The 25,402-nt window shown below is 37.2% G+C and overlaps 1 protein-coding gene across 6 annotated transcripts in view; it reads left to right on the forward strand.

The window, feature by feature from the left end:
- Positions 1–25,402, forward strand: part of nhsl1b (NHS-like 1b) — a 93,063-nt gene that overhangs the window by 46,322 nt on the left and 21,339 nt on the right. For 2 of the 6 annotated variants that reach the window (XM_058755072.1, XM_058755076.1), the window contains exon 1: positions 9,690–10,254. The exons of 2 other annotated variants lie outside the window; for them this stretch is intronic. In XM_058755072.1, the coding sequence (XP_058611055.1) occupies positions 9,930–10,254 (325 nt within the window). In that variant the 5' untranslated portion in view covers positions 9,690–9,929. Of the gene's footprint in view, positions 1–3,952; positions 4,100–6,067; positions 6,168–9,689; positions 10,255–25,402 lie in introns of those variants that run through there. 2 more of the 6 variants (XM_058755079.1, XM_058755077.1) reach the window with 2 other exon arrangements.

Here is a 25,402-nt window from a genome sequence, read left to right on the forward strand (position 1 = left end):
GGAATACATTTTTCAGGATCCAAACAGGAAAATTTGAAAAGAACAGAATTTATTTATTTGTTTGTTTGTTTGTTTGTTACATTATTACGAAATTCTATTTGAAATAAATTCTGTTCTTTTCAAATTGTCTTTATACTGTAACTTTGATCAATGTAATACAGGCTTGCAGAATAAAAGTAATAAATGAATTTTAAAAAAAAAAAGAAAAAACTTATCAAACCCCAAACCTTTTATCAGAAATGTTTAAGGAAAGTGTATATTTAAAAATAACTTTAGATTCCCTTTTTAATCACCTTTTTGTGGTTCATTTAAATCCTACAGTACGACAACTGCTTAATCCGTTCAAATGTTTTATTCAATTTTAAATATGTAGTTGTAGTCTCAAAATCAATATGACATCATAAAAACCGCATGCATAATAATTAAAAAAATATTTAAAAGAATTATATTACAAACACATTAAAGCATGTTAGTTTCACTTTGAAATTACACAAAGTAATTGTTTTATTCATATGTTGCAGAAATTTTTGCAGTGAGGGAAATTTTTATTTATTATTTGTATTTAATTTAAAATATTAAATTGATTATTTTGGTATTTTTTTGAAGCAAATCTATGAATTATTTTTATATACACTTGCACAGTATACACTTACTGTCCTTCCTGTAAAGCTTAAAAGGTTCATTCAAATGTTATCATATGTAAGGTATGTAGCTGTGCACAGTAAACTGGTGATTAAAAAGCTCCATCACATGTCTGGTTTAACATCCACCATTGTCTTTGGATTTATTGCTCTTGCAGGAAGTGAGAGAGTAAGTTGTTTACAAGGAGGGAGAACTTAGGTCACTATCTTTTTTATTGCGGGTCTGTCTTTGTTTGAGCTGTTAACACGTCTTCCTTATCGACAGGTTATGTGAGGTCTGTAGGGCTGAAGTAGAGAGGGTTGATCAGAGGGCTTTGAGTTATAGGAAATTGGAAGAGAGTGCTAGAAAAGCTGCTAAAGCGACATAAGATGAGTCTGCATAAATGGGTGATGTCACTGACTGGTGGCGATACGGGTCTGAGAGCCCATGCCAACTGTGTGTGTGTGTGTGTGTGTGTGGACACAAGGGAAAAAAGATGCCCTCATTGTGCCTGCTGCAGTCAGTCCGTCAGACACAGCTGTTCGGCCCTAAGACTGAACATCTTAATGCTCATTCAATTAATGGACTGATTTACCTTTTATTTTTACCTTTTAAATGAAAGTAAAATCTGCATAAAAGTTGAGATGAGGTAAGTGAGCAGAATTACTTGTTGGATTCAGTTGTTTTTAGCTGAGAATTGTCAGTTGTTCTTACATACTTTATGTTAAAATAAGAAGCTTGTGTGAAAACTTGTATATATCAATAAAATCTTTCAGGTTTGAAATTTTCTAGGGTGAGGCTGAAACCGATTACCAAAAGCAGATCACATCAGTCGGTCTCATGCATATCTCTTTGTGTTGGTCTAAATGTCCAGTGGCACATAGTTTGCTTTGTAAATCAAATGACAAATCTGCCACTCCTGCATGAAAGCAGACTCCACCCTGGTATCTCTGTAGACTTGTTGTTTATTGGTTGACCTGTCTGAGCGTGTGTATGTAGTTTTGGAGTGGGGCTGTAACTCTATGCTGGTTCTAATGAGATATTCTATCAGGGTAGAGTAAAGTTACTGTAGGGGTGATCCTAGTGCTGGACTCGGTGGAGTAAGATTAGTCTTTCCTCAGCTGTCACTGCTGACTCTGTTGACTCCCACGCTCCATTTGGCATGGCTTTTGACAATCAGATGTTTTGTAGAACAGATTTGCCTATTCATTTCTGTTCCAGCATGAGTGCATTTTCAGCACAGTGATGCTTTATCAATGGCAATGTGGGTTTATCTAGCTTATGGCCTGTGCAAATACCTGGCGCATGTTATTTTCATAGTAGTGCATTGGTGCAGAGTTCTGAATTGTTTTGTGTGAAGTCATAAATCTGATTTTATCTATCAAATGACACTCCTTTTTTCAACAATTGAGCAATTGGCACGATATACCAAGCCCCAGCTAAGAAAATTATGTTCTAAGAACATTTTGCTAACATTCCGATCAAGTTATGGAAATGATATTTATGAATGTTGTCTGAAAATCTAAAATGTCCAGTTTTTAAATGTTTTAAAAATCATTTTTTATAACAACATTTAATTTGATCATTTATCATTTTTATTATTATGGGAACGTTATTTTAGAATGTTCTAATAGTATAAGTATAAAATTTAAAATAACAAATGAAACATTGAACTGAAACATTGGTGTTTAAAACATTTTAAACAGTATTTTTCCTATATATTTTATATTTATTATGCACACAATTTTATGTCATATTCTTGAAAGGCTACATGTTTTCATTTGAAAAATGAAACAATTTTTTGTCACACTGCATAATTTAGATTAGAACAAAGAGAAGTGATGACCAGTGTATCCAAAAAGATACTTTTTATACCATATAAATTATTATTTAATTTTGTTTTTTAGTTTACTGATAAAGACGTTTCCTTCTGTCTTTTTCTGTTTTCATATATCATAACTCATGCTCTATGTATTCAGACACACGTACATGCCCATTTTTTTCCCCCTGAAGCATAGCAGGAAAAACACTCCTTTTCCAAAACAGGAAACAATACAGGAAATTTCTCCAAAAGCACCTAAATTTCAAGTCTATGTTAAAATCCTGACATTAACAAGCATTCAAGCTTCTAAATTTAAAACATATATTTATTCTTTTGGCACCTACGCTGGTACATGCAAGCCTAATTAAACTACCCTTACTGCTGCTCCTGTGCTCTTTATTTAAATGCATCCTATAATTTTGGGCTGTCAGGCCCTTGTAGTAGACCCATAATTTCAGAGTGCGGGTTGCTCGGCGACAGGATGTTTTTGCTGGTTGCTATGGCAGTGAAGTGACTGATTGTGTGGCTGTCCTGATTCTTCCTGGGACAGGCTCACATGCCTGCTGGAGAGAAATGTCTGTCCCGAAGACAGGCTTGGAACACAATCTGTGCTTTTGATTATTGTGTATTAATTGATTAGTTGATTTGGTTAAAATGGTTGAGGTTTGGTTCAATTCAAACAAACTAGAGCAAAGTACTTGTGTCTTTGCTTTTAAATTTACTTAGCTGTTTTTTTGTTTTGTTTTTCTCTTCAGAAATGATGTCGATTGTTTAGCTTCTGAATATTCTCCATTACACAGTTTGCCCAATTTCACGTTTTGGATAGCCTTCCATCACATAGTGTGATGACTGTATAACGTTAATCGCGATCAATCAAAGTATGGTTAATCGAGATATTAAGCAATAATTCCTGACATATTTCTGTCAGTGCGATCACTTCTCACGTCATGATTGACAGCGGCGATGCGCGCACGTGAAGGAAACGTGACCGCGCGGGTTAACGGAGGGCCAGTAACGTTACCACACAACCAGTCAGAATTACATTCCACGAGCTTTATAAAATTTGTTATTAATTTCTGCTCTTTTGGATTCAGCGAGTCTGTGAGTCTTTTGAACGATTCATGAAAAGAACCGGCTCATAAGAGTCATTTGTTGTGAACCGGATTTCACTGGTCGAGTTGTGTTTATATTGTGCGAGCTTTGCGAAGACAGTTCAATAGAAAGACGTGTTTCTGTTTCTTATTTTGCTATACGTGTTATTTTTATCTGGTCACGTTCGTTTGAGTGCAAACTCTTTCACAACTCAAGTGAAAAATATTATTTTCTGACAAACGTCCAAGAAACGACATTAGAAAATGTTTCAAGTGTTTTGACCGCCATACACTTCACTTTTAAGGTGCTGTCAGTGTTGGTTATCAATGGTCATACTTCTAAAAAAGTTGCTATTTATTACTTAGTTTCCTTTGTTTCGCTCCTTCCAGAATATTTTCCGATGACCCCATCACAAGTGTTGTTGCTTGTCACTTAAACACGGAGAATGTCATCCAGACTTTGATAACAGCATTGGACTACTGCGTTTAAAACTAACTTATTTTTTTCTTTCTGTCTCTGTTTCTTATGTGCTGTTTGTGATGGGCTGCGGTTTATGGCACCCAGGTAAGTGAATATCAGTCTCTTATTATGATAAATCATTGTTTAAAATTTTTTTGGCACATTTTGGGCCACTAGGTGTCAGTATTAAAACATGTAGCCTATCCATTTATTGTTAGCTAGTTGCATTATTGTAGGCTAGCTTGTTTCCCATTTTCTATATCAACAAATTGTGATTCAGTTGGTTTCAACTGACATTATTCAATAGTGTTTGTACCTGTTTCATTGTTTAAGCTCTTGTTCTCAATATTGATTTTATTTGGACTGAAGTGACCGACTATCGTAATGTTGACCCAGTCTTTCACAATACCCTGTGGGCTACTGGCACAAACCAACACAAACTATTAATGGAGCATGTAATTGAGAGTAACTTGCACCAAAATAGGACATGCATGCATTCATGAAATCATTACAGTGACATGTGACATAAGCTCATTCAGTTCCGCAGAAACACACAAACATTTCTCATTCATGCATGTAGGACACTTTCGAGCTGTTTGCAATGTTTTGGCTTTTAGTGAGCATTGATTTTTCCTCTTGCCAAAGTACCCTGTTGTTGTCACCTACTGAGAAGATGTGATTTATATCGCTGTCAGTGTTTGTCACAATTTAGCTCATTAGCAGCGTCTTTGTACTCTTAATTCTTAACATTGGCGAGAAGCTTCAGCTAAATTTGTGATATAAATTTAATCCTAAATGCAATTGAATATTCTTTTTTTTTTCAAACAAGAGTCCTTTTTTTCTTTTAGGTCAGTTGTCTCTGTCCCAAACCATGTCAGCATTTTTCGTCTGTTTTTTTGTCCAGGTCATTTGACTCTTCCATTGGAAATCAATGAACCCTTATAGGTTTTAGGCTTATTGTGGGCTCACCATTTCAGTGCTCACTAATTTACTGTAAGTCCACCTGATGTCATTTCCCTTTGGCCCCTCTGTTCTGCTCTGCTCTAATGATGATGATAGTGATCAAACCTGAACGTTATAGTGTTCGCTTCTGTAAATGACACAAGTTTAAGCTGCGTCCATCCATAAATGTTAATTTAAGCTGATTGTGGTACACACAGCTGGCATGTAAGCACATAGCTTAGAGCAGTCAAGGATCTCTGTAAAACCGCATGTATTTGGCACAGAGTCACAAACAAACGGGACTCTCTGTGAAGGGGGTTGATGCTGAAATGGCTAGCTGGGACAGCTGTTAAGCTGTTGCTGGGTTTGATAACACAGCCACAGTGTTTTGAGGGATTAAGTGATTGTGGTCTATCAGAGCACAGTTCAAAAAGGGGGTAAGCCTGAGTCCGCCTGTGTACTGGAACTGCTGACTGTTCAAAAACATTCACAGATGCACACACACGTATTGAAACTAAACTGTGCTGTGAAGTGTTTTTATTTGCTTTTAACAGGTCAAAAATGATTATTGGGCATGCAAAACTGCATCCCAAATCATGTACACATTCAGACACTACCGCATTTGATGACAATTTCTCTCCTGATCTCATGGGATGGCAAAATGGGATGCATGCTAAAAAGAATAGGTCAGTCAAAAATCAAGAACAGAATTTGAGTGTTATGGTTTTAGATCAGAATCTAATCAAATCTATAGTTGGAATAAAATCGAAATAGATTTGTGAAATCTGTCAATACCCAGCCGTAAATAATGCTTTTACGAGCATACCTACTACTTTTGGCATACTATAATAAGGGCACATGTTCAGATGGGGCAACAGTAGAGTTAGTTTGTTTTTAAAACAACAATGTGCACATGAATGAGTTTCCATGTGTGTGCATACTTGTCTTTGAAAGTGGGAAATACAGAGAGAAAAGATGGGAAAATAGAAAAACAGGGAAGAGATGGTACTGAGATGTCGGGAAAGGGAGCGTGTCTGTGGTGGGAGAACAAGCGAGCTGGAGAGAGAGAGAGAGAGAGAGTGACAGAGAGGGGAGTGTCAGTGAGTTTGCATATGTTCCCCATGAGAAGGCCTGTGTGTGTATTTGGATATGGGCTCGCTCACGGGAGTGGGATTGATATCGCCAGGAATCTCTAATGGACGTAGAGCCAGAGACATGTCATGCCTTGAAGGTGGGACATTTGTGTGTCTATATGTATGCATGCTGTTTTTTGTTGTATGTGTCCACATGTAGGTGTGTGTTTGACAGAAAGAGTAACAGCTCTTTCTCTGTATACTATAGAATTAAAAAAAAAATTTTGTGCGAGTAGATGAGTCTGTGTATGAATTGAATATGTTTCAACTAAAGATGTAAATGTATTAATTTTGTGTTTTATAAGCTTGTGTGTGCTAGTCAGCTGTTGAATGCGCAGTTGCTGCAGACATGTGCCGTGGCATGGTGCTGGCCCATGTGCAGTGGATACCAAAAGTGTGTTTGTCCAGATACCTTACTTTCTCTTGTTCCCTGGCACTCTCATTATTATGTGTTCTCCCTCTGATCATTTTAGCATTCTAAAGTAAGATGTAAATTATTTTTCAGTAGATTGTTTTTTTTATACATAGACCAATATGTTTTTTTTCTCTCTGGCATGCAATAATAAATAGATTTCTGAACTCATCCACATAGATGTTGTCCTACTTCTGCAGACTTTTAATGATCAGTGAATTTTATATGGGAAAGCAGATCAAGCAGCAAATCTGCTGCCTTGTTGGAGAAAGGCATAGGGTTTGTTGATTGCATAACTCTTGATTCAACCCAAGATGCTGCCTCCATGCCAATTTACTGGATTTTTATTTTTTGGGAGTTTGAGGAAGTGGTCTGATAAGACTGATTGATTAAAGACATGTTTGTCTTTCTAGTTTACCGCATAGTAATGAAGGAACAGAATTTTTTTTTTTTTTTCAGATTTCATCATTTAATCAAGCCAGATAAACCAGATCCAGTGTGTGTCTGTGAGAGAAATGTTTATATGGACTTGTATATGTGTGTTGAGTGTTTGTTTGTGTAACGGGGGTGAACTCCAGTCATGTATGCGAGTTGCACATTGTTTAGATATAACTGAGGCACTGTGGGTATGCATGGGAGACCTGCATAACCCCTAAGTACAGAGTTAACCTATATATAAACCAGTGCTAAGACATGTTAGACACTTATAGCTGCCGTGTGAAGCAAAACTTTATAGACAAGGTCACATGCACTTAGAAGGGGTATTATATATTGAACAAGTAACTTGTTCTTTTAGTTTCTCAGTTTTCAGTTTAATTTTAATAAAATAGTTTGTATTTCTTCTTTATCAATAGTATTTTATTTTGTATCTCTGGACAATGACTAGATTTAGCTTTGGTTTTGTTTTGGTTTATTTAATTGTTCCATCTGCCTAGTTTGTACATGCTAATCAAATTCTTTATTTCTAATTGGGTGACCAAATACACTAGTACTTTCAAAATCAGGCTTTGGAGATTTTGAATTTTCATTCATAATTTGGTTCACATTTATAGTATCAGTATCATCTTTATTTATTAGATCTCCACATGTGAGAACATTTACAAGATTGCAAAAATAAAACACACTGAGCAGCAGTGTTTTTATTTTTTTGCAGCCTTGTTAACCTTCTTGTTAACCTTGATACTGTTTTAGTTATGACCCTCCATGACCTCCACAGCCCTGTTATACTTCAGACACCTGTGCTGCTGGTATGTATGAGAGACTGTGACTCTCAGGTTGACATCTCCTACACTTTGACCTCCATGAGGAGTTCTCACGCTTACTGTCTGCCACATTCCTCACTGGTCAGTTTACAGCACGCTTAGTACTCGCACGTAAAAGTGCTGTTACATCAGACATTCACACATGACATTCAAATACTTCTGTAGTATCACATGGTTTCTGAAGAACACATGGAATCTTATTTATTTTTATTTTTTGGGTTATTTCTGTAGATCTTGTGACACTTCTGTAGAAAGGAATGAGGATGAGTGTATGTTGGTTAATTTCACTTTGTGCCAGGTGTTAATCAATATGGTTGACCTGGTTATTCCTGCCCAACCACCAAACAAAAAAAGTGTTTGAAAAGCTTTGTGAAGTCACTTTATGGGACTATAATGCAGTTTATTATCCCATCCACAGCTAGAGGGCGCTGTTTCTCTTTTCTCTTTGTAACCTGTCCTGCTCACTAAGCTGTCATGATTGCCAGGTCTACACAATTTGCCGCCTCAGCTGGTTAGCATCACCCAGCACAATTCACTTTAATCAGATTGTATTTATATTAGCACACGTGATTAAACACTCATATTAAACAGCACTCAATAGTACTATGGACTGTTTAGCAGTGAACTCTGATATGTAAAGGCAGTATGATTAGTATTTTCCTTGGCCAGAGTTTCTGCTGAGTCTCTGACTGGGAATGTAGTTTGACTAAGGAAATGACTCAGATTTCTTTTTAAGGAAGTTTATGCCTCTGTTTTAAGAAAGATGTGGTTTAATGTGCACTTTAGACTAACTAAATCTGGTTAAGCAATTCAGTGGAATGCTAGCTCTGCTGACATTTACCCTAAAGCCAATAGACATCGGCCTGTTTCTGTGTTGGCAAAGGTGCTTGTGCTCTTGCATTTAGGCTTAATTACCTGTAACGTAGGCATCTGTGTGACTGTGTGTGTCTGTCTGATAATCCGGGTTAAGAGATTACCTCAAGATGAGCAAGAGGAGCCAAACACACTGACCAAAACACCGGTGGGACAAAGAGGATGATAGTTAGTTCTCATTTCTGTCCATAGAGGTGGAGAGATCAGTAATAACTTCATTCAACAATTGCGTTCTCTCACAAAACTTGATATCAGATCCCAAAAAACTGTTTGAACTCATGAAGATTGCCGTGTTAATATCTTGTGAGATGTTTTGTAGTATATGAATGAATGATTTTGTTTCTCCAACGGCATTGCTTGAAACATCAGTTCTTCAACTCCTGAAAATTTCTAAACTGTGAGTTCCTGCAGAGTAGTAGAGAAGCTTGCTTTATTTATTTATGTATTTATTTATTTTATTGCTTGCCTGTTTTGGTTCATATTTAATATTTTAATATTGTTATTTTATGTTCTGTTATATACTATTTTAATATTTTTACTACATAACATAAACTAACAATGGAAAATACTTAATCATTTATTAGTCTCTTAGTTACTGTTAATTGCAATACTAATACATTATTTAAAATTTAAAGTTGTATGTGTTAATATTATTTAATGAATCTATAAGCAAACCTGAACAAACAGTTTTATTTTTATTAACTAATGTTAACAGAGTAATGATTACTGTAAAAAATTTATTGACAAATGTATTGATCATTGTTAGTCAATGTTAGTTAATGCATTAACTAACAAGTAATGGGACCTTATTATAGAACCGTAATATTTACTAACCAGTTCTCTACATATGAGAAATGTTTACAATTTTGCAAAACTAAAACACACTGAGTAACATTTTTAATTTATTTAATTTTTAACTTTCAACATCTGGAACTTTCTAAATTGCGAGTCCCTGATGTTTATGAGTTTGTTTTTTGTTGTTGTTTTTTTTTTGCTTGTTTTGGAGATGTGAGTCTGTGTGTAATCTGACACTCCACGGATTGCGGCTTTTGTTTGCGCAAATCAATTCAGCTTCATTCAAGCAGACCGAAAGAAAAGAGTGCGACGAGGAGGAGAGGGGTTTGTCTTCTGGAGATCCACCGAGAGTCCCTTGTGTGCTGCAAGCCCTGCCCACCGCCTCCCTGCCCCCCAGGATTGAGGATGGGAGGGCAGGGGACAGATCTGAGTTTGGCCGATGAAGGGTTTGTGTGAGAGGGAGGGGGTCAAATCAGGGCCCGCCCCCAGGACAGCTCCAGGCCTGAGGATCCTTGAGCATGCTGACATATGCTCAGCACCTCTCCGTAGTCAGTGTAGCTGACTGCTGCTACCAAGTGCGGGATGCCAACCTTTGCACCTGCAAGATGGGCAACAATCCACCCTCACAGCTCCAGTCTTCGGCCCTGGAACCGGCCCAAGCCCCCGGCACCAGGAGTGAGTGCGGTATCAAACGTAGACTGCTGGCCTCCAAGGTCCATCAGAGACCAGAATCACTGTGGACCCCTAAACCAATGCTAAGAGTGGAGGGAAAAGGATCACAAGGGGACACACTTACACGCTCTCAGTCTTGTTGCAAGAGGAACTCATTATCATGCTTTCCCAGTGAGTATACAGAAATGTTTGTATGGTTTTGAATGTAGTAAGAGGTTGGCTGGTGTCATTATAGTGAATTTAGTAGCTGGTTAAGTTTGATTTCAATGGAAAAGTCCAATGACAACTTATGCACAGCACTAGCTATGTGTTGTAATGGTCATTTAAAAGGATAGTTCACTCAAAAATGAGAATTCTGTCATCATTTACTCACCCTCATGTCGTTCCGAACCTGCAAGACAATCTTTCTTCTGTGGAACATAAAAGGATATAACTTTTGAGAAATGTATCAGTTTTTTTTTATTGATGTCCATAAAATGAAAGTCTATGGTAAGCAAAACTGCTTGGTTACCAAAATGTTCTATTCTGTTTAGTAAAATAAGTCATACAGGTTTTTAGCAACATGAAGGTGAGTAAATGATGACAGAATTTTCATTTTTGCGTGAATTATCTCTTAAGTACAAACTGTTTAAGCACTTTTTCCAAACTTTTCCATGTCATTTACCGCTTACGTTGATTTTTAGCGGCTAAGCTTGCCTGTGTCTCAGAACACGCCGACTCCGCTGTCATTGTCTTTGGTGTGACTGCTTTTGTCTAAGGCATTCGAACCAATCAGCGCACAGATTGTTCTGCTAAGACTTTGTGACCTTTGACCTTTAGAGACGTGACTGAACCTTTTTGGCTTGACCCCTTGGGGCCTCTTCCCTTCCTGTCCTTAATAAGGTTAGCTTCATTCACTCAGTATCACACAGAAGGCCATTTATTGATCTTTCATAGCATCACACATATGGACCGTTGGCCATTCATGATTTACTGATATATGCGATCAATGGGCGACTCTAAAGGTTACGGTATGAAGTGCACAGGAAAAGTCAAGTGCAAAAGGTGAGAAGCTGATGGATGGGGATGCATTTATGGCGTAATGATAAACATAGGCCATTTCAAACAGTGTCTTTAATCATGCGTAGTGTTTAGTTGTCTAGATAGCCCTTTTAAGCACATGTTAGCATGTATTGATTGTCTATATAAGTCATATCAGATGCTCAGATACAGTAGACTGATAAGAAACAGAGGAGATGTGACCCAGCTGCCCATGGGAACCCAGGACAATGGGAAACAGCTGACTGATCTTTCCTTATTCTGATGGAGAGGACAGAACTGACCCAGATACAGCGTCCCCATCACCTCACTGAGTCAATTATTATCTGATGAAACCAGCAGAGGGGAGAAAACAGACCAGAGAGGTGAAGAGGGGGACAATGAATGTGTGTGAATGGGGTTGAGATTGAAGAGGAGAAGATGGTGTGATATAAAAGAAGAGGATGGACATATTTTATAATGCAGGCAATAAGAAAGACAAAAAAGGCTTTAGGGGATGTTTTATACTTGATTGATATATGCTAAATAGAGATACATGGAGATGATAGTGACTATAGAGAAAGAACAAACCTTGAACCATATGTATTACCTAAACTTTATCGCATTACTTTTTTTCCAAGATAATGCAAAAAAAAAAAAAAAAAAAAGACTTGTGTTAAAGTTGTAGAGAAATGGAAGTAGCAAAAGCATATTGTGACATTCATCTGAGTGTAACAGATAATTGAAAAGAAAACTGTGGGGCGCAACTTGGTTCTGTGCATTGTTGATTGAGTTTTGAGATGTGGCCATTACACTCAAAAGAGTAGACCATTGAACGTGAGCTTGCAAAACGTTTAAAAAAAAAAATGAAATGCATGCACGGATGAAATTTTCACCATGAGATCTATAACATGCATTTAGAAAATAGTCTCTAGAGATGAGACTTTTGATGTGGGCCATTAAGCATCCACCTAGTAACCACCCACGAGGACCCTAGCATATAATAGTTTGCAAAGCAATGCCCTAGCAACATTGCAACAACTTTTGCACAGACAGAAATGACTCGTTTTTTTTTTTTTTTTTTCAGACTGTTCAGAATATGTAAAAATCTTGTTAATAATGTATTTAATTATTTAGTAAATCATTTTAAAAATATATTAAATACTTCAGTTTAATCAAAAATGTTTAATAAAAAAATTTACATTTTGCTTTACAAAATGTATTATAATACATATAAATTTTGCAGCAAAATAACCATTTTTGTTTCACTTCACATCATGTCTAACAATACCCCTTAACCAGGGTAAAATCACTGTACCACATGGGCTGTTGTGGCCTAATGGTTTTTTCTCATTGGCAAGGTGCTCAGTGTCTGTAGAGTTTAGCTTAAAGTTGATCCGGGCTGCTCTAGTGTCAACATAGAGCTGATGGTCTCTGCCCTCTCACGCTGGTCTGAGCTAATGTGTTGTGACAGCTCAAGATGCTCCACAGATCATCTCTGCTTTGTGTTCAGCACAGTACTGTCATGCCCTGCTGAAATATATAGTTCGAGTGTGAACTCACACCGTCTCTCGTTCTCCTCTCGCTTTTTTTTTTTTTCTACTTATTTTTGTCCTTTCTTTCCTTCACTATGTGTTGTATTGTTCGGTGACACTTGTCATGGATGAAGCAGTGTTACAGTATTAGGCGCTGAGCAGGTGTTTCACAGATCTCTGCTAAGCCGAGCTCAAGCATTGTGGCCAGTGTTTGGTCAGTTCTTCTGTATATCCTCTCAGGGGACTGAAAGAAACTGGCAGGAGCAGACACTGAATAATGAGATGTGTTCAACGAAATTCATTTCTCAAGGGAGTTAGAAACTGGAGTCAAAATGCATTGTTGGCAGAGCCAATGAGAAAATCATAGAAAATTGATACTCTGGAGAATCTGGGAGACTGATATTATAATAAAAATTATATATAATAATATATTATATGTAGAAAGTCAGAGCAAAATACTGTTCTTAAATTATTACTTCTGGAGGATCTAGGCCACCGATTCAACAATATAGTCATCTTCTAGGTCCTATAAGTTGATTATGATGGGGAACGAGTACCTGCTTTAATCCAGCATTTGTTCAGGGTTAAGCATTGACTTGGACTCCAATCGAAGAGCATGTATTAACATCATTATTATGCTTAGCCTGACCTCAGCGGCCATCCCAGGGATGATTGACTGCCCTGATGACCATCAGACCCCTGCTTAAGTAGGCCGAAGTTATTTTGGTCCGTTACTATTGTTTGCGTGCTCCTTGTATCCTTAATCTCAGTAAGGGATTGTGGGTAGCCTTAGCCCCTTGCTGTGAATTGTGAATACAAAAGGCTTCGTCTTTACCCTGCCTAACTAACTCTTATAGTTCAGTCCCGCAGCATGACAAAGGTACTTTGTTAATCGTCGAATCTCCTCAGGCATGCACACATAACCCCTGCTGATGGCAGGACGGGGACAAAAGAAACCTCACTGCTTATGTTACCATTTCTTAAAGACAGGTGGATTCTCTTACTCCTTTCCTCTTTCCATCTCTCTCCCTCCCTCTCTTTCTGTCCCATTCCCTTTCTCTCTTCCTCCCACCCCCACCTCCTTCATCAAATGTTCACCTCCTTCATCAAGGAATGGGGGTGGAGCTACTCAACTGTAAAGAAGTGTCACTCTGTGTGGGGTCGATGTCCTGTGTTTTTCGAGGAGGACCGAGAGCTGTTACTTTTGTTCTTAGATGGAGTTTTTTAATTGTTAGTGCTACTTACTTATACTTAGGGTTATAACAAAAACTCTAACTCCAAGAATTACATTTTGGCACACTGTGTTTGTTTAGACCATTAATGATACATTCAGTTATATTTCTTGATGAGTTGAGATATAATTTTTCCTACTTTCTTTCAATACATTGAACAATAAAACAGGGAAAAAGGATGCACTATATATTGTCATATCCGTATTGGTTCATGAAGTAAAACAGTTTGATAAAATGTAGCCAAAAATCGTGGAACTCCGCATTATTAATACTAGGTTGTTAAAAACAAATAAAATATGCCGAATGTTGTTTTTATTCTTGACACACAGGCAATGTGTTTATTAATTCTTAGTTATATTTCTGAATATAATTGTGTATAATTTCCAGCATTTATAAAAGAAATTTGATCATAAGCGTGTATAGTTTCTTTATAGCAAATTGAAACAAAAAAAACATGATTTTCCACTTTAAATGGAGTCATAGATTGTATAGATTTAAAAATAATTTTTTTGCGGTTTTACAAAATGTAGATTGAAATCTAATATTGGCCAATATATTGGTTATCAGCTTTGAGATATGCTGTATTGTTATTTTATATCAGTATGATCTAATGAACCTAATTCATTTCTAAAGACTCCTGTTGATTTACATGAAAGAGTAACAGAGGGCTCTTTTGACCAACATCTTAAAAAAAATAAATTAATAAAAAAACATTGGAACTACCCACAACTCCCTAGCAACTGCACAGCAACACCCAACCCTGCCAAGCACCACTCCCATACAGCTGTGGTTGCTTCAGTATGTCAGCTGGCAAAATCTTGAATTAAACTTTTTAGTGGTCTATTCATCACACTCTCCAGGCACATGCACAGCATCTGTAATGGCCCTAATTAACTTTAGAGAGCATTTTCATGTGGCTCTTTATATTATGTGTTGGCTGAGGGTGACAAGAGGTCACTACATATGAATGTAATGGTTTGTGTGTGTGAGAAAGAGAAAGAGAGAGCGATTTTAAAATGCTCATTCCTGCTCTGCATAAACTTCTGTCACACCAGTGCCTCTCCATCATGATGAGACTGGGTCTAATCGACTCTTTTGGGCTTGTTTGGTTTAGTTTAGACACTAATTGGGCCTCCTCTTCCATCATGGCAGCTGTAATTAAGTTTTGGTTGGTGGATTAATCTCTTTAGGGGATTAAGGGTTAAGACTATTTTTATTTAGTGCTGGACATCAGGTGTTTGCCGAGTAGAAAGGGGATAAATGATTGATTTGGAGTTGAAGTGATGTGGTTTCCAAGCTTTGAAAAAATCATGCAAATTCCAAAAATATTTAAAAGTGATTGGAAATTGGTGTTATCTTGCGTTAGTTGACCAGGTTTTATGCCTTTCAAATGTAAATGTTATTGTCAAAATCATTTTGTTGTCATTTAAGTTCGTGAGACTGATTTTGTGATTGTATTGAAATGTATTGGTGAGACTGATTACTAAAAATCAGTAATGTTTTGCAACACATCATCATTTTCCACCAAATGTATATGAATTTATAGTTTGTGTGGAGTTGCATTGCAGTTGTATAATTTCTAGTTATTGCAAGTGAAAAACATTATTTTCTGTAAAAAATTACTTTTTGTAAATTGCTAAAAAAAAACAAAAAAAACAGACACCTAAAATTGTTTTACATTTATTTATTTTTTTATTTTTATTTTTTTGGTGGGTCCTTATTGTTTAACCCTGATCAGTGTTATGGTTTTCCCCACAGATACAAACACTGAACCACACTGTTGTATCCATCTCTACTTGTATCTTATTTCAGGTCTGTTACGATCATCTCACAGCAAACTACAGTACGTTTCCTCTCTGAGCTGGGTGTCAGGTAATTGGGTTACAGGTCATCTCTAAGCAGAGGGCTCAGATTCAGAGCGTGAGGTCTGACAGGCGTCACATATATTGATCGGTTCCTCAAAGCCATATGTCTTAAAGAATTGTGCTAAATGACATTAGTCGAAAGGTCAGCGGGGTTAAAAAGCAGGGACAGGCTAGTTTCACCCAACATTAGGCATCATTTAAGTGAATTATTTTAGATCATTTACACTGTGAATGCCAGGCCAGCCATCATAGCCATGGAAAAACCTCTGCTCTTTAGCACTGAATTGACAGTGTATCTGATTCACTTTTCACTTTCATTCAGCTCTAGGTTAGGTTGTATTACAGTAAACAGTTTCCAGTTTATTTGTCATGTGTTGAAGACACACACTTCAGTAACAGGATTTGGATGTAGCAGGTGTTTGTGATCTCGATGTGGACAGGTAAAACAACAGCCGCTGATTTAGCTTGATCTTTAATTAAGTCTCATTAACTCTGATAAATAGGTCTGCCAGCTGACCAGAGTTTTATTCGTCTGGCCACATGTTCACGCTGCGCACAAATCCAATTTGGTTCTTGAATGTGATCTTTAGGACTGATTGTTTGCACGCTTGTTTTGTATGTGATGAAATCAGATCAGTTTGTTCAGACAATGTGGCCAGTATCTGATAGACAAGCTGTCATCTGTGACAAATACAGTGATTAAATGTCACAGAGCAACTTACAAGTCATGATCTATAAAATGAATGTTTTCTCATAGCGTGACCTTGCTTTGATTGTTTTTACACTGGAAAATTGTTGAATTACATAGACTATTTTTATACGGCGAGATTATTAAATGTGCGTGAAGTGATGTGCTTCATACGGGCCCCTCTAGCATCATTTGACTCGGAACTGAGTTCCTCAGAGACTCGTGGTCCTGTAATGATGAAGGCTAAAGAAGAGAGATCTCCATTATATCTGACCAGAGTCAGACCTCTGTGACTCCTCAGAGACTTGTTATGATATAAAAGATGAAAGATGAATGGAGAGAGTGTTAGAAGGATTTGGGCAGTGAGAGTGTCAAAGATGTGGACAGAAGATGGGATGCTACGGGGATTTAGTGTTGTTAAGCTATTTAATGTTGCTCCCTTAATGCTGCTTGGTCAGCACAGATTCACAAGCAATGGAAACCTGATGACTTCTAGAATGAGCCGAATAGAGGACACTGAACATCCAGTTTGACATCAGTTGTTCAAACCTATTGTAACCACTAGATGGCGCTGATCATACAGCATTTCACAGCCATAAATGAGACGGGTCCTCCTGAGACCTCTTCCAAGAATTTTTGCAACATACTTTGAATAATATTATTATATTGTATTAAATTAGATTATTTTATTACTAATATTATTATTATTATTTTGAATTCGCTTTTATTTTTATATTTTCTCTTTTTAAGTTTTTTATATATATAGCTTTATTTTTATATCAGTTTTGGTTTTAGTAATTTTAGCACTTCAACTGAAACTTATTTAAGTCATTTGCCAATGCAAGTTTTTTTTATGTTTTAAGTTTTTCATCTAATATGTTCATTTTATTTCAGCTTTATTTCAATTAGCAAAAACTTTCTGAATTGAAATTAAGAACTTCTGACTGCTGATTTTAGTACTATGTTCTGTAGGTATGCAGATGTGTTTACTACAAATACTTTCACTGTCATACTTATTCTGCCATGTTGGCTTTGTCCTTTGACCCGTATGTTCTTTGACCTATGATATACTAAAAACTACAAAATTGTAAATGCCTGAGCCCAGATTCTCCAGTTGCAACACTGACCTCAGAAGGATTTTCGTAGTGCTTATAGTTTTTAAGTTAATTGAAATTAGATCAACCTGCAGTACACACTAACAAGTCTTTCAAGATTAAAGATCATTGTTGTCATGTGTACTAGATACAATGAAATTCTTATTTTAGAAAGACGGGGGAGAAGGGGAACAGGCAATCAATTACAAAGACAATAAAGTACAAGACAAAAAAACTATTGAATATTTAAACTATTGAGTATTTGTATTCTACAAGTCTGCTATTTGAATACTGTTTTGCAAAGAAGTACACTTATGTGGACACAGGGAATTTCTTTTGTCATTAAAGTGAAATATGTAGGTCCTGTCAGAGTTAATCCCAGAGGCGTTTTAAAGTTCAATATTTGATCAGTGAATTACCCAGACTCCCTTGGGAGTCCTCAGGAGAAGAGGCATGTTATCAAAGTGGTCTTAGGATCTATATAAAATGAACAGTTTTTTCATCTATGGTGCTTCATCATATTGATAGGACACAGGAGAGGAGGAGGGGGATATTTGAGTGATTTCAAAACCCCACTTCCATCTTTCCCTGCATAATTCAGAGAGAGAGGACAGGTTTGCGGGATAGGTTTACAGGATATACAAACCCCCTTCACACAACCCCTCACACTTGAGCATGCACTTGTGGCTCTATTTGCCACTTAAGAAAATGAGTCTTTCCAATTCCAGGTGTCCTCAAAGATGCCTATGTCTCTGCTTGAAGAAGGCTTAATGATAGCCTTATTGGTAAATTAGTGTCCAGGATAATGATGGGTCATTAAGCACTATGTGTTTTAATATGGAATGAATGTCTGCAGCACTATCATGGCAGCTGTCACGTGTGTCTTCCTCATTAAAAGCCTGTTAATTTGCACATCCCCATATTCACGCTTCCATTAAGCATCTCTATGGACTGAGCCAGATTATTATTGCTTCTGTTTCCCTCTTTATAGATATATATCTACTTATGGATGTGTGTTAGTAATACTGCCTGTGTATGCTCAGTTTCCTTGTTCTCTCGTGTTAATGACAAAAGGGATAGATTGATGTCCCATTGGTACATCCTGGCATCGTCACATCCTGTTTCCACAGCAACAGTGACTCCATCTTTTCCCTGAGGCTTCAGGAAATCTGACTAAAATGATGTTGCAAATCTCTCACATGGTTGCATTTGACCAATTGGCTGTTATATTCCTCATTTTCTTCCATGCAGCTTGTTCGTTTTTGCAAAGTTTAATCAGTCTGAAGTGTCCTATAAGAGCTCTGTTGCTTGTGACAGATCTCTTCTGTCCTTCATCGAACTCCTGGTTTTGTCCAGAATCTGAAGTTTGAACTCCGGATGCAGGCTGTGACTTAATCATGCACCATTTCTCTCCATCGAGCACCACTTTCAGTGTATAGTGGCAAATATGGGTCAGTTTGCTCCAGCACATTGAAATCAGACCTATTTACCCCCCCTATGATTACAAGCTCTATGGGAAATCTAGCCGCATGCTGTTTATCGTCTCCTAATCAGGCCTAGACATCATGCAGTTCATAGATTGCTTTTAACGCTCTTCGATTTGGTTTCTCCCTTTTGGGGTCACTTTTGATTGGCTGAGCAACACTTGCTAGGTTGGATGAGCAGTGGTCCTGGTGGAGTGAAGTGGGTTAAATTGAACCTCTTCTCCATTACAGTACTGCAGATTAGACACTCACTGACTGCTGCTGATCCATTAATAAGATGCAGCTAATTACTGACAAACCTGATAATTGAAGGTGCTGTTATATTTTTAAATAAACACCTATATTCATATCATATTTTACAAATTATGTTTTGTTTTCTAGTTTGTTTGTATCAGTGCTAATTGCTCTGAATGTTTTCTAGCCAATGAAATGAGGAGTAAAATAAATAGTACAGTAATAATATATAAGGTTGCACTGAAATTAAAATTCTGGGCTGAAACCGAAAATTCTGGGGGCACTTGGCTGAAAACCGAAACCAAAAATGCTTTTAATAAATATTTACTATTTTATTAAATAATATAAAATTATTTTGTAAGACTTTTTAATTTAACTGAATAATTTTAATAATACTGAATAAAAAAAACAAGCCAATAAAATAACCACACTTTTATTGAGAGTAAAATAATAAGATTGGACAGCAAATATATTAATATTAAATATCAATATATTATTTTTATTCAGTTATATGCAACAGAATCAGGGCGGTGCTGTGTGCCATATATTTTCGGCTCATGTTTTTGGCCAGAAATGGAAAATGCCATTTTCAGCTGATAATTTTTGGTGGCTGAAATTGCGGTGCATCCCTAATATATACACTGTGGTTAATGACATTATCGTGATAAGCCAGACATCTTTCCAAACACACTTTTATCTTAAAGAATAGTCTTGATGTTTTATGTGTTATTGAATTTGTCAGATACATTAAAGCAAATGTCACATGCGCATTTGCTGGATGGTCTTTGTCTCAACCATTAATATAAACGGGACTAGACAGAACATACAGCTTGTCCACCGTGATGAATTCAATGAGCTGCATTAAAGGTTGATCATGTGAGGAGACAAGCACACAGTCTTTGAGACATTGTATTGACATACTATCCCCATGACCTTTTACAGCCAGCATGTGCACCTTTTGCATTTAATGCACAAAGGGTTTAAGACAAAGACTGCTGTCCAATTATTTGTCCTCTCGCTCAAATCCATACTGCAGAAGACAGAGGTGTGTGTGCATGTCTGATGTGTCCTGAGACGCCCCTGTGTGTATGAGGTTCACTTATTTCCATGCATTCTACCTCATCTAATTCTCTGTGCTCTGTGCATTGGGGAAACGGAGAGCTTTGTGTACTTTGGCAGGTCATCGCAATGGAACATCTTCAACTGATGAGGTGCCATGAGACTAGTGCTCAAACTGAAGCTTTTCTTCAGTAATGGCTCCCCTCAGACAGATGCTGTACATGGGGTCCACAAGTAGATTTGGCAGACGTTTTGAAGCATATGATTCCAGGGAGTCAAATTCATGATTAGCAAATGCAGAAGCTGTTGGTCAGACTATTTATATGTCTTTATTCCAGATTGATTGTATGTTTTATCTCAGCAGTTGGACACTTGGCCCTGGTGAATTATTAACGTCAACGTCAACATCAAATCTTACTGTCCCCAAACTTTGGAATTGTAGCGCATGTCATGGAGAGAATGTGATCAAATTATTTCCCTTTAATAGAACTTAAATGGAAAGGCACAAATTACTTTTATCCAGCCCTTAAATCTTCTGCAAAACAGACAGAATTACTACTCTAACCATGTCTGGACAAAACCGCCTCAGTGTCCCAACAAACGGCCCGAACTCCTCAGAGAGAAACTTGCTGAAAAGACTTTGTGTGAGGGGGACACATTAACAGCTACCCACCTGGTGTCCTGTAGAAAAGACAACTTGCTGACCATTGCACGCCTGTTTGTGTTCAGAAAACAGACTGTCGTTGGTCTTATTTATAGCCAGCCAGGGTGGTGGTTCTCCTTTAGAAAAGAAAACAGTAAAACGGGCCAAATATGACTGTGCCTGTTGTGCAGGAAGCGTAGTGAAATCCCCCCCCCCAAAAAAAAATTTTTCACACAATAATAGGACTACATTTGGTTTTGCTGACTTGTTATTGCTTATTATTAGTTTGCATTGCAAGTATAACTTTTCTATGTTAAACTAGTTTCCTCCATCCCATTTTAATATATACAGGGACCAAATTTAAGCGAGACATTTTCTGGTAGTAAAATGTATTAATTAATTTATTTTAAATATAGCCTATGTAATTTGATGTAACCATTTATATAGTTAAAATTTTTCTTTTTCATTTATTTACATTTTGATCATTTTAGAGATGGAGTAAGAGAGAAAGCTAGAAGAGACACTTGTGTAGCTGGGGACAGAAAATTGCACTTTGACCATGTTTGCAGGAGTTTCTCAAAAGTTTCCCCACTTCAACTATTGATCTGAATCAATTTTCAGCTATTTGTAATTCATAAAGAAGCTTACTCATTATTGCTTTCCCTCCAGTCAGATCTTTCCCATTTGAATGATGTTTTATTGCATCTCTCTTTCATGCTCTGCTTTTCTGTGTTCTCACCAAGGTGTGGCTTTCTGAATAACTCTACTTCAAAGGGAATACTTTTTCTTTTCTTCACTCATCTCTGGTTTTTCTCTCTTCTTTATTGTCAGAACTTTATTCATCTCGTCAGATCTGATGGTGTTTGTAGTCTCTTCAAGGTTCTCCTCCCTCAGTGAGCTTGTACGTTGTGTGTATTGTATTCATTCTAGCTTTAACCATTAGACGTTCTCGTTGACGATACAATAGTGGGGAAGGCCTTCACTGAGGGGCCCAAGCCTATTATTTAACACAATGCCTGACCTTTTATACACACACACATACTCTAATGCAGACACGCTATGGCCAGACATGGCTTGAGACTTTCTTTTCACGGTACAACACAATATGACACAACACAGGCCTCTCTAAACCTACTGACTTGAGGAATCTTCACACAGGATCTGTGGAGTGCCAAGCGCTTGAGTGGTCGGTCTGGATGCTTTCTGTCCTCATAGCAGCCCATTCCTCTCTTAACAAGCCTTATCTGCAAATCAAACTAAATGCTAATAAGCCCGGGCTTGATTTCAAACACTTTTTAAGCCTGCAGCCTTTTATTGCCTTTCTTTCAAGACCAAGTAGGTGATGTTTGTTTTTATGCAGATTTCTCTTGTGTCATGTGTGGAGGTAGACGGTTGATAAGTGTTTTACAGCTTCTGGGTCTCATAGTGAGGGATTCAGTGATTTGTTATGGGTAAATACAAAGTGTTTGGGGTCTGAAGCAGAGGCAGAATTACACAGAGCTTGTGTGTGTGTGTGTGTGTGTGTGTGTGTGTGTGTGTGTGTGTGTGTGTGTGTGTGTGTCTGTGTCTGTGTTTTTGTGCGTGTATGTGTTTTGAACCAGCAAAAGATTCCTCCTTATTCATGTTGACCTCAAGAGCTCCACATCAAACTTCCACTTTTTTCACCTTCATAGTTATATTCTCTAGTTTCAGAGTACTTTATAGATGTGATTATTTTACACAATATTTTGCCAACATTATTCATACTAATAGTAAACAATTCCATAGTAAATATAATATAATTGCTGTATTTTATTGTATAATATAATATACAATAAAATACAATGGAAAAAAAGTCAAAAGACATTAATGAACTGTTCTAGAGGACAAATATTGAGAGACATTCAGTGAATATTGCGATCAGTTAGTGATCTGTGCATGTGCAGTTCAGGTTGTGTAGTTTCTCTAGCTCCTTCTCTTGCTTTCTTTCTATAGATACCCAGTGATTGCTGACGTTGCAGGTCGGTCATTAAAATGGTGTAGACAAAAGTGAGAAGAAAGAAAGAAGGAAATGTATGTGTGTGACTGTTTGTCTAAATGAGTCTCTTGAGAGTTGTTTGATTGCGTGTCCGAGGTGTGTGGGAAAGCAGCCCTGTGTCATTGAGACTGACCTTGAAGAAAAGAAAACAATCTTTCTAACTAACCTGCAATTATATGTGGATTTTGAGCGTGTGCTTTTGTGCTTAATCTCTAACTTCTCTGAAATTCTGATTCTTAAGTGTACTTCATTAATTCTGCTTTCTTCCCTAAAGTTAAAAGGATTTGTTGGCATGCCATGACACTTACTTGTTGATCAAATGAGGTTGCAAAAACTGAAGACCCCAGCTTTCTCTCTTCACTCCAAACTGTCTAACTGCTGATTGAAAATGCAGAATATTTGTATTTGTGGTAGCAGAGACAGCTGTGTTTGTGTTTAGTATGTGAGAGCTGACCTCAGTACACTGAACAAACACTCTGAACAGGTTCAGTGCTGGCTGGAGGTCTCCTCGTACCTGCCACACACTCTCTTTCTCTTTTTCTAGGATAAATCAGACGAATGCTTTTAAGATCAGACCAACAAACCCACAGGAGAGGGTATGAGGAAAAAAAGAGGAAAAAATCAATAGGGATTACTTTAATAAGCACCAAAAGCAACGACAGGAGAGAGAATGAGAAATGGGGGAGGACTGATGTTTATGAGAGAGCAGAGAACTAGAGAAGAAAAAGGTCATGAGTATCAAAATAAATGAAGTCTAAAGTTGTCTTTTAAATTGGAAAAAAAGTTGAATTGAAAAATTAATATGAATCTCATCAATAAAGTTGCATTTTTGATTAGTGACCTAAAACCTTAAAAAAAAAAAATTATTAGCTAAACTGTATAATTAATTTGATTTTAATAAATTTGCATATTTTATTAGTGACCTAAAATAGTCTTAAATCCTAAATGTTTCTTATTTATTTTATTACATTATTTTTTTTATTAAATTTTTTTAAAACTCTACAAAAATGGTTTATGTTCAGGTTTAAATAAGAAAATGTTTTTTTTTTTTTTAAGAATTTGAATTGAAAAATAATATGAATGTGAAAAATGTTTGGTAACTTAAAATAGTGCTGAATCTTAAATGCTTCTGTTTTTATAACATTACTTTTGTTTTTATTATTATTATTATTTTATTTTTATTTTTTTACAATATTACAACTTTCACTTTATATCCAGGTTTAATAAAAAAGATTATAATAAAAGATTTTCAGTATGGTCCCACATGTTAGATAGGCTGTATGATTGGCCATTCTAGGTCAGTCTTCTTCTGTAAAGATGCATTTTCACCTTTCAGAATTGGAGGAAATGGTTTGAGAAAGCGTGTGTGTGTGTGTGTGTGTGTGTGTGTGTGTGTGTGTGTGAAAGGGGAGGGATATGACAACAGCTCCATTACACATACACACTCATAACACGGGTGAGTGTGATCTGTTGGATGCAGAGAGCCCAGACCAAGTGTGAAAAGTGGCGAGGTTCAAGCTCTCTGATTGGCTGTTCATAAGCTTCACACTGGAATCTCATGAATAGATTTCTGACACTAATGAACGAACATGCCTCACATCTGTTTGTTTCCCTCATTCTTTATACACATTTGTCATTTCTGTTAAAGTGACTAGCCATGAGGTATGTGTATATTACACTTGTACACACACACACACACACACACACACAAATAGACAGTTGTCTGAAATGGCTGTAATCCTGCAGTGACAGACAGAGATGTTGAGCCGTCTGTGGAGTAAAAACAGAACAATAGCGTGTTAATTACTACAGCCCACATGAGCTGCATAATCCTGATACTGTACTCATGCCAGACAGCATGGAAACAGCGAGTCTTGAAAACACACACAAACACGTGCAGAGAGAAGAGGCTCGAGATATAGAGGAAAAGGCCGGATATGGGCTGTACGCAGAGAAAAGCCTCACTGTTTGAACTTGGCAGTGAGTAAAAGAGTGCAGCAAATGCTTATTTCCTCTTTCAGATTCACTTGTTACACATAAACATTTTAACAACCAAATATAAACAACTAAAAACCAGGAATGGCCTAGAAGGGTGAGCTTGGCTTACTGTGGGGGTGATTGGGCTATTTTAGGGGGAGGGTTGTTCAATGCATTACCTCCTCTAGTTCAGTAATCATTTGCAACCCCATTCAGGTCCAAATTCACCCACCCGTCATCCCTCCCTTCCATTCAGATCCCTCTGCACCCCCCCTCCTATAATGAAAAGAAACAGGGTCATGGTGTGTGTGTGCGTGTAGACAATGGGGCAGATTGTGTGTGTGATCTATATTCCAGTGGTCTAGATTCAGTGGCTGTGTGCTAACACGGCAAGCCGGCTTATCAGTGGGAGACCTGCTCCTTCTGTCCTCCAGCAAAGACTGAGACGGATTCGCACATATGTGAATGTCCAAA

This window comes from Onychostoma macrolepis, chromosome 20 (assembly GCF_012432095.1).
Source record: "Onychostoma macrolepis isolate SWU-2019 chromosome 20, ASM1243209v1, whole genome shotgun sequence".
NCBI lineage: Eukaryota > Metazoa > Chordata > Actinopteri > Cypriniformes > Cyprinidae > Onychostoma > Onychostoma macrolepis.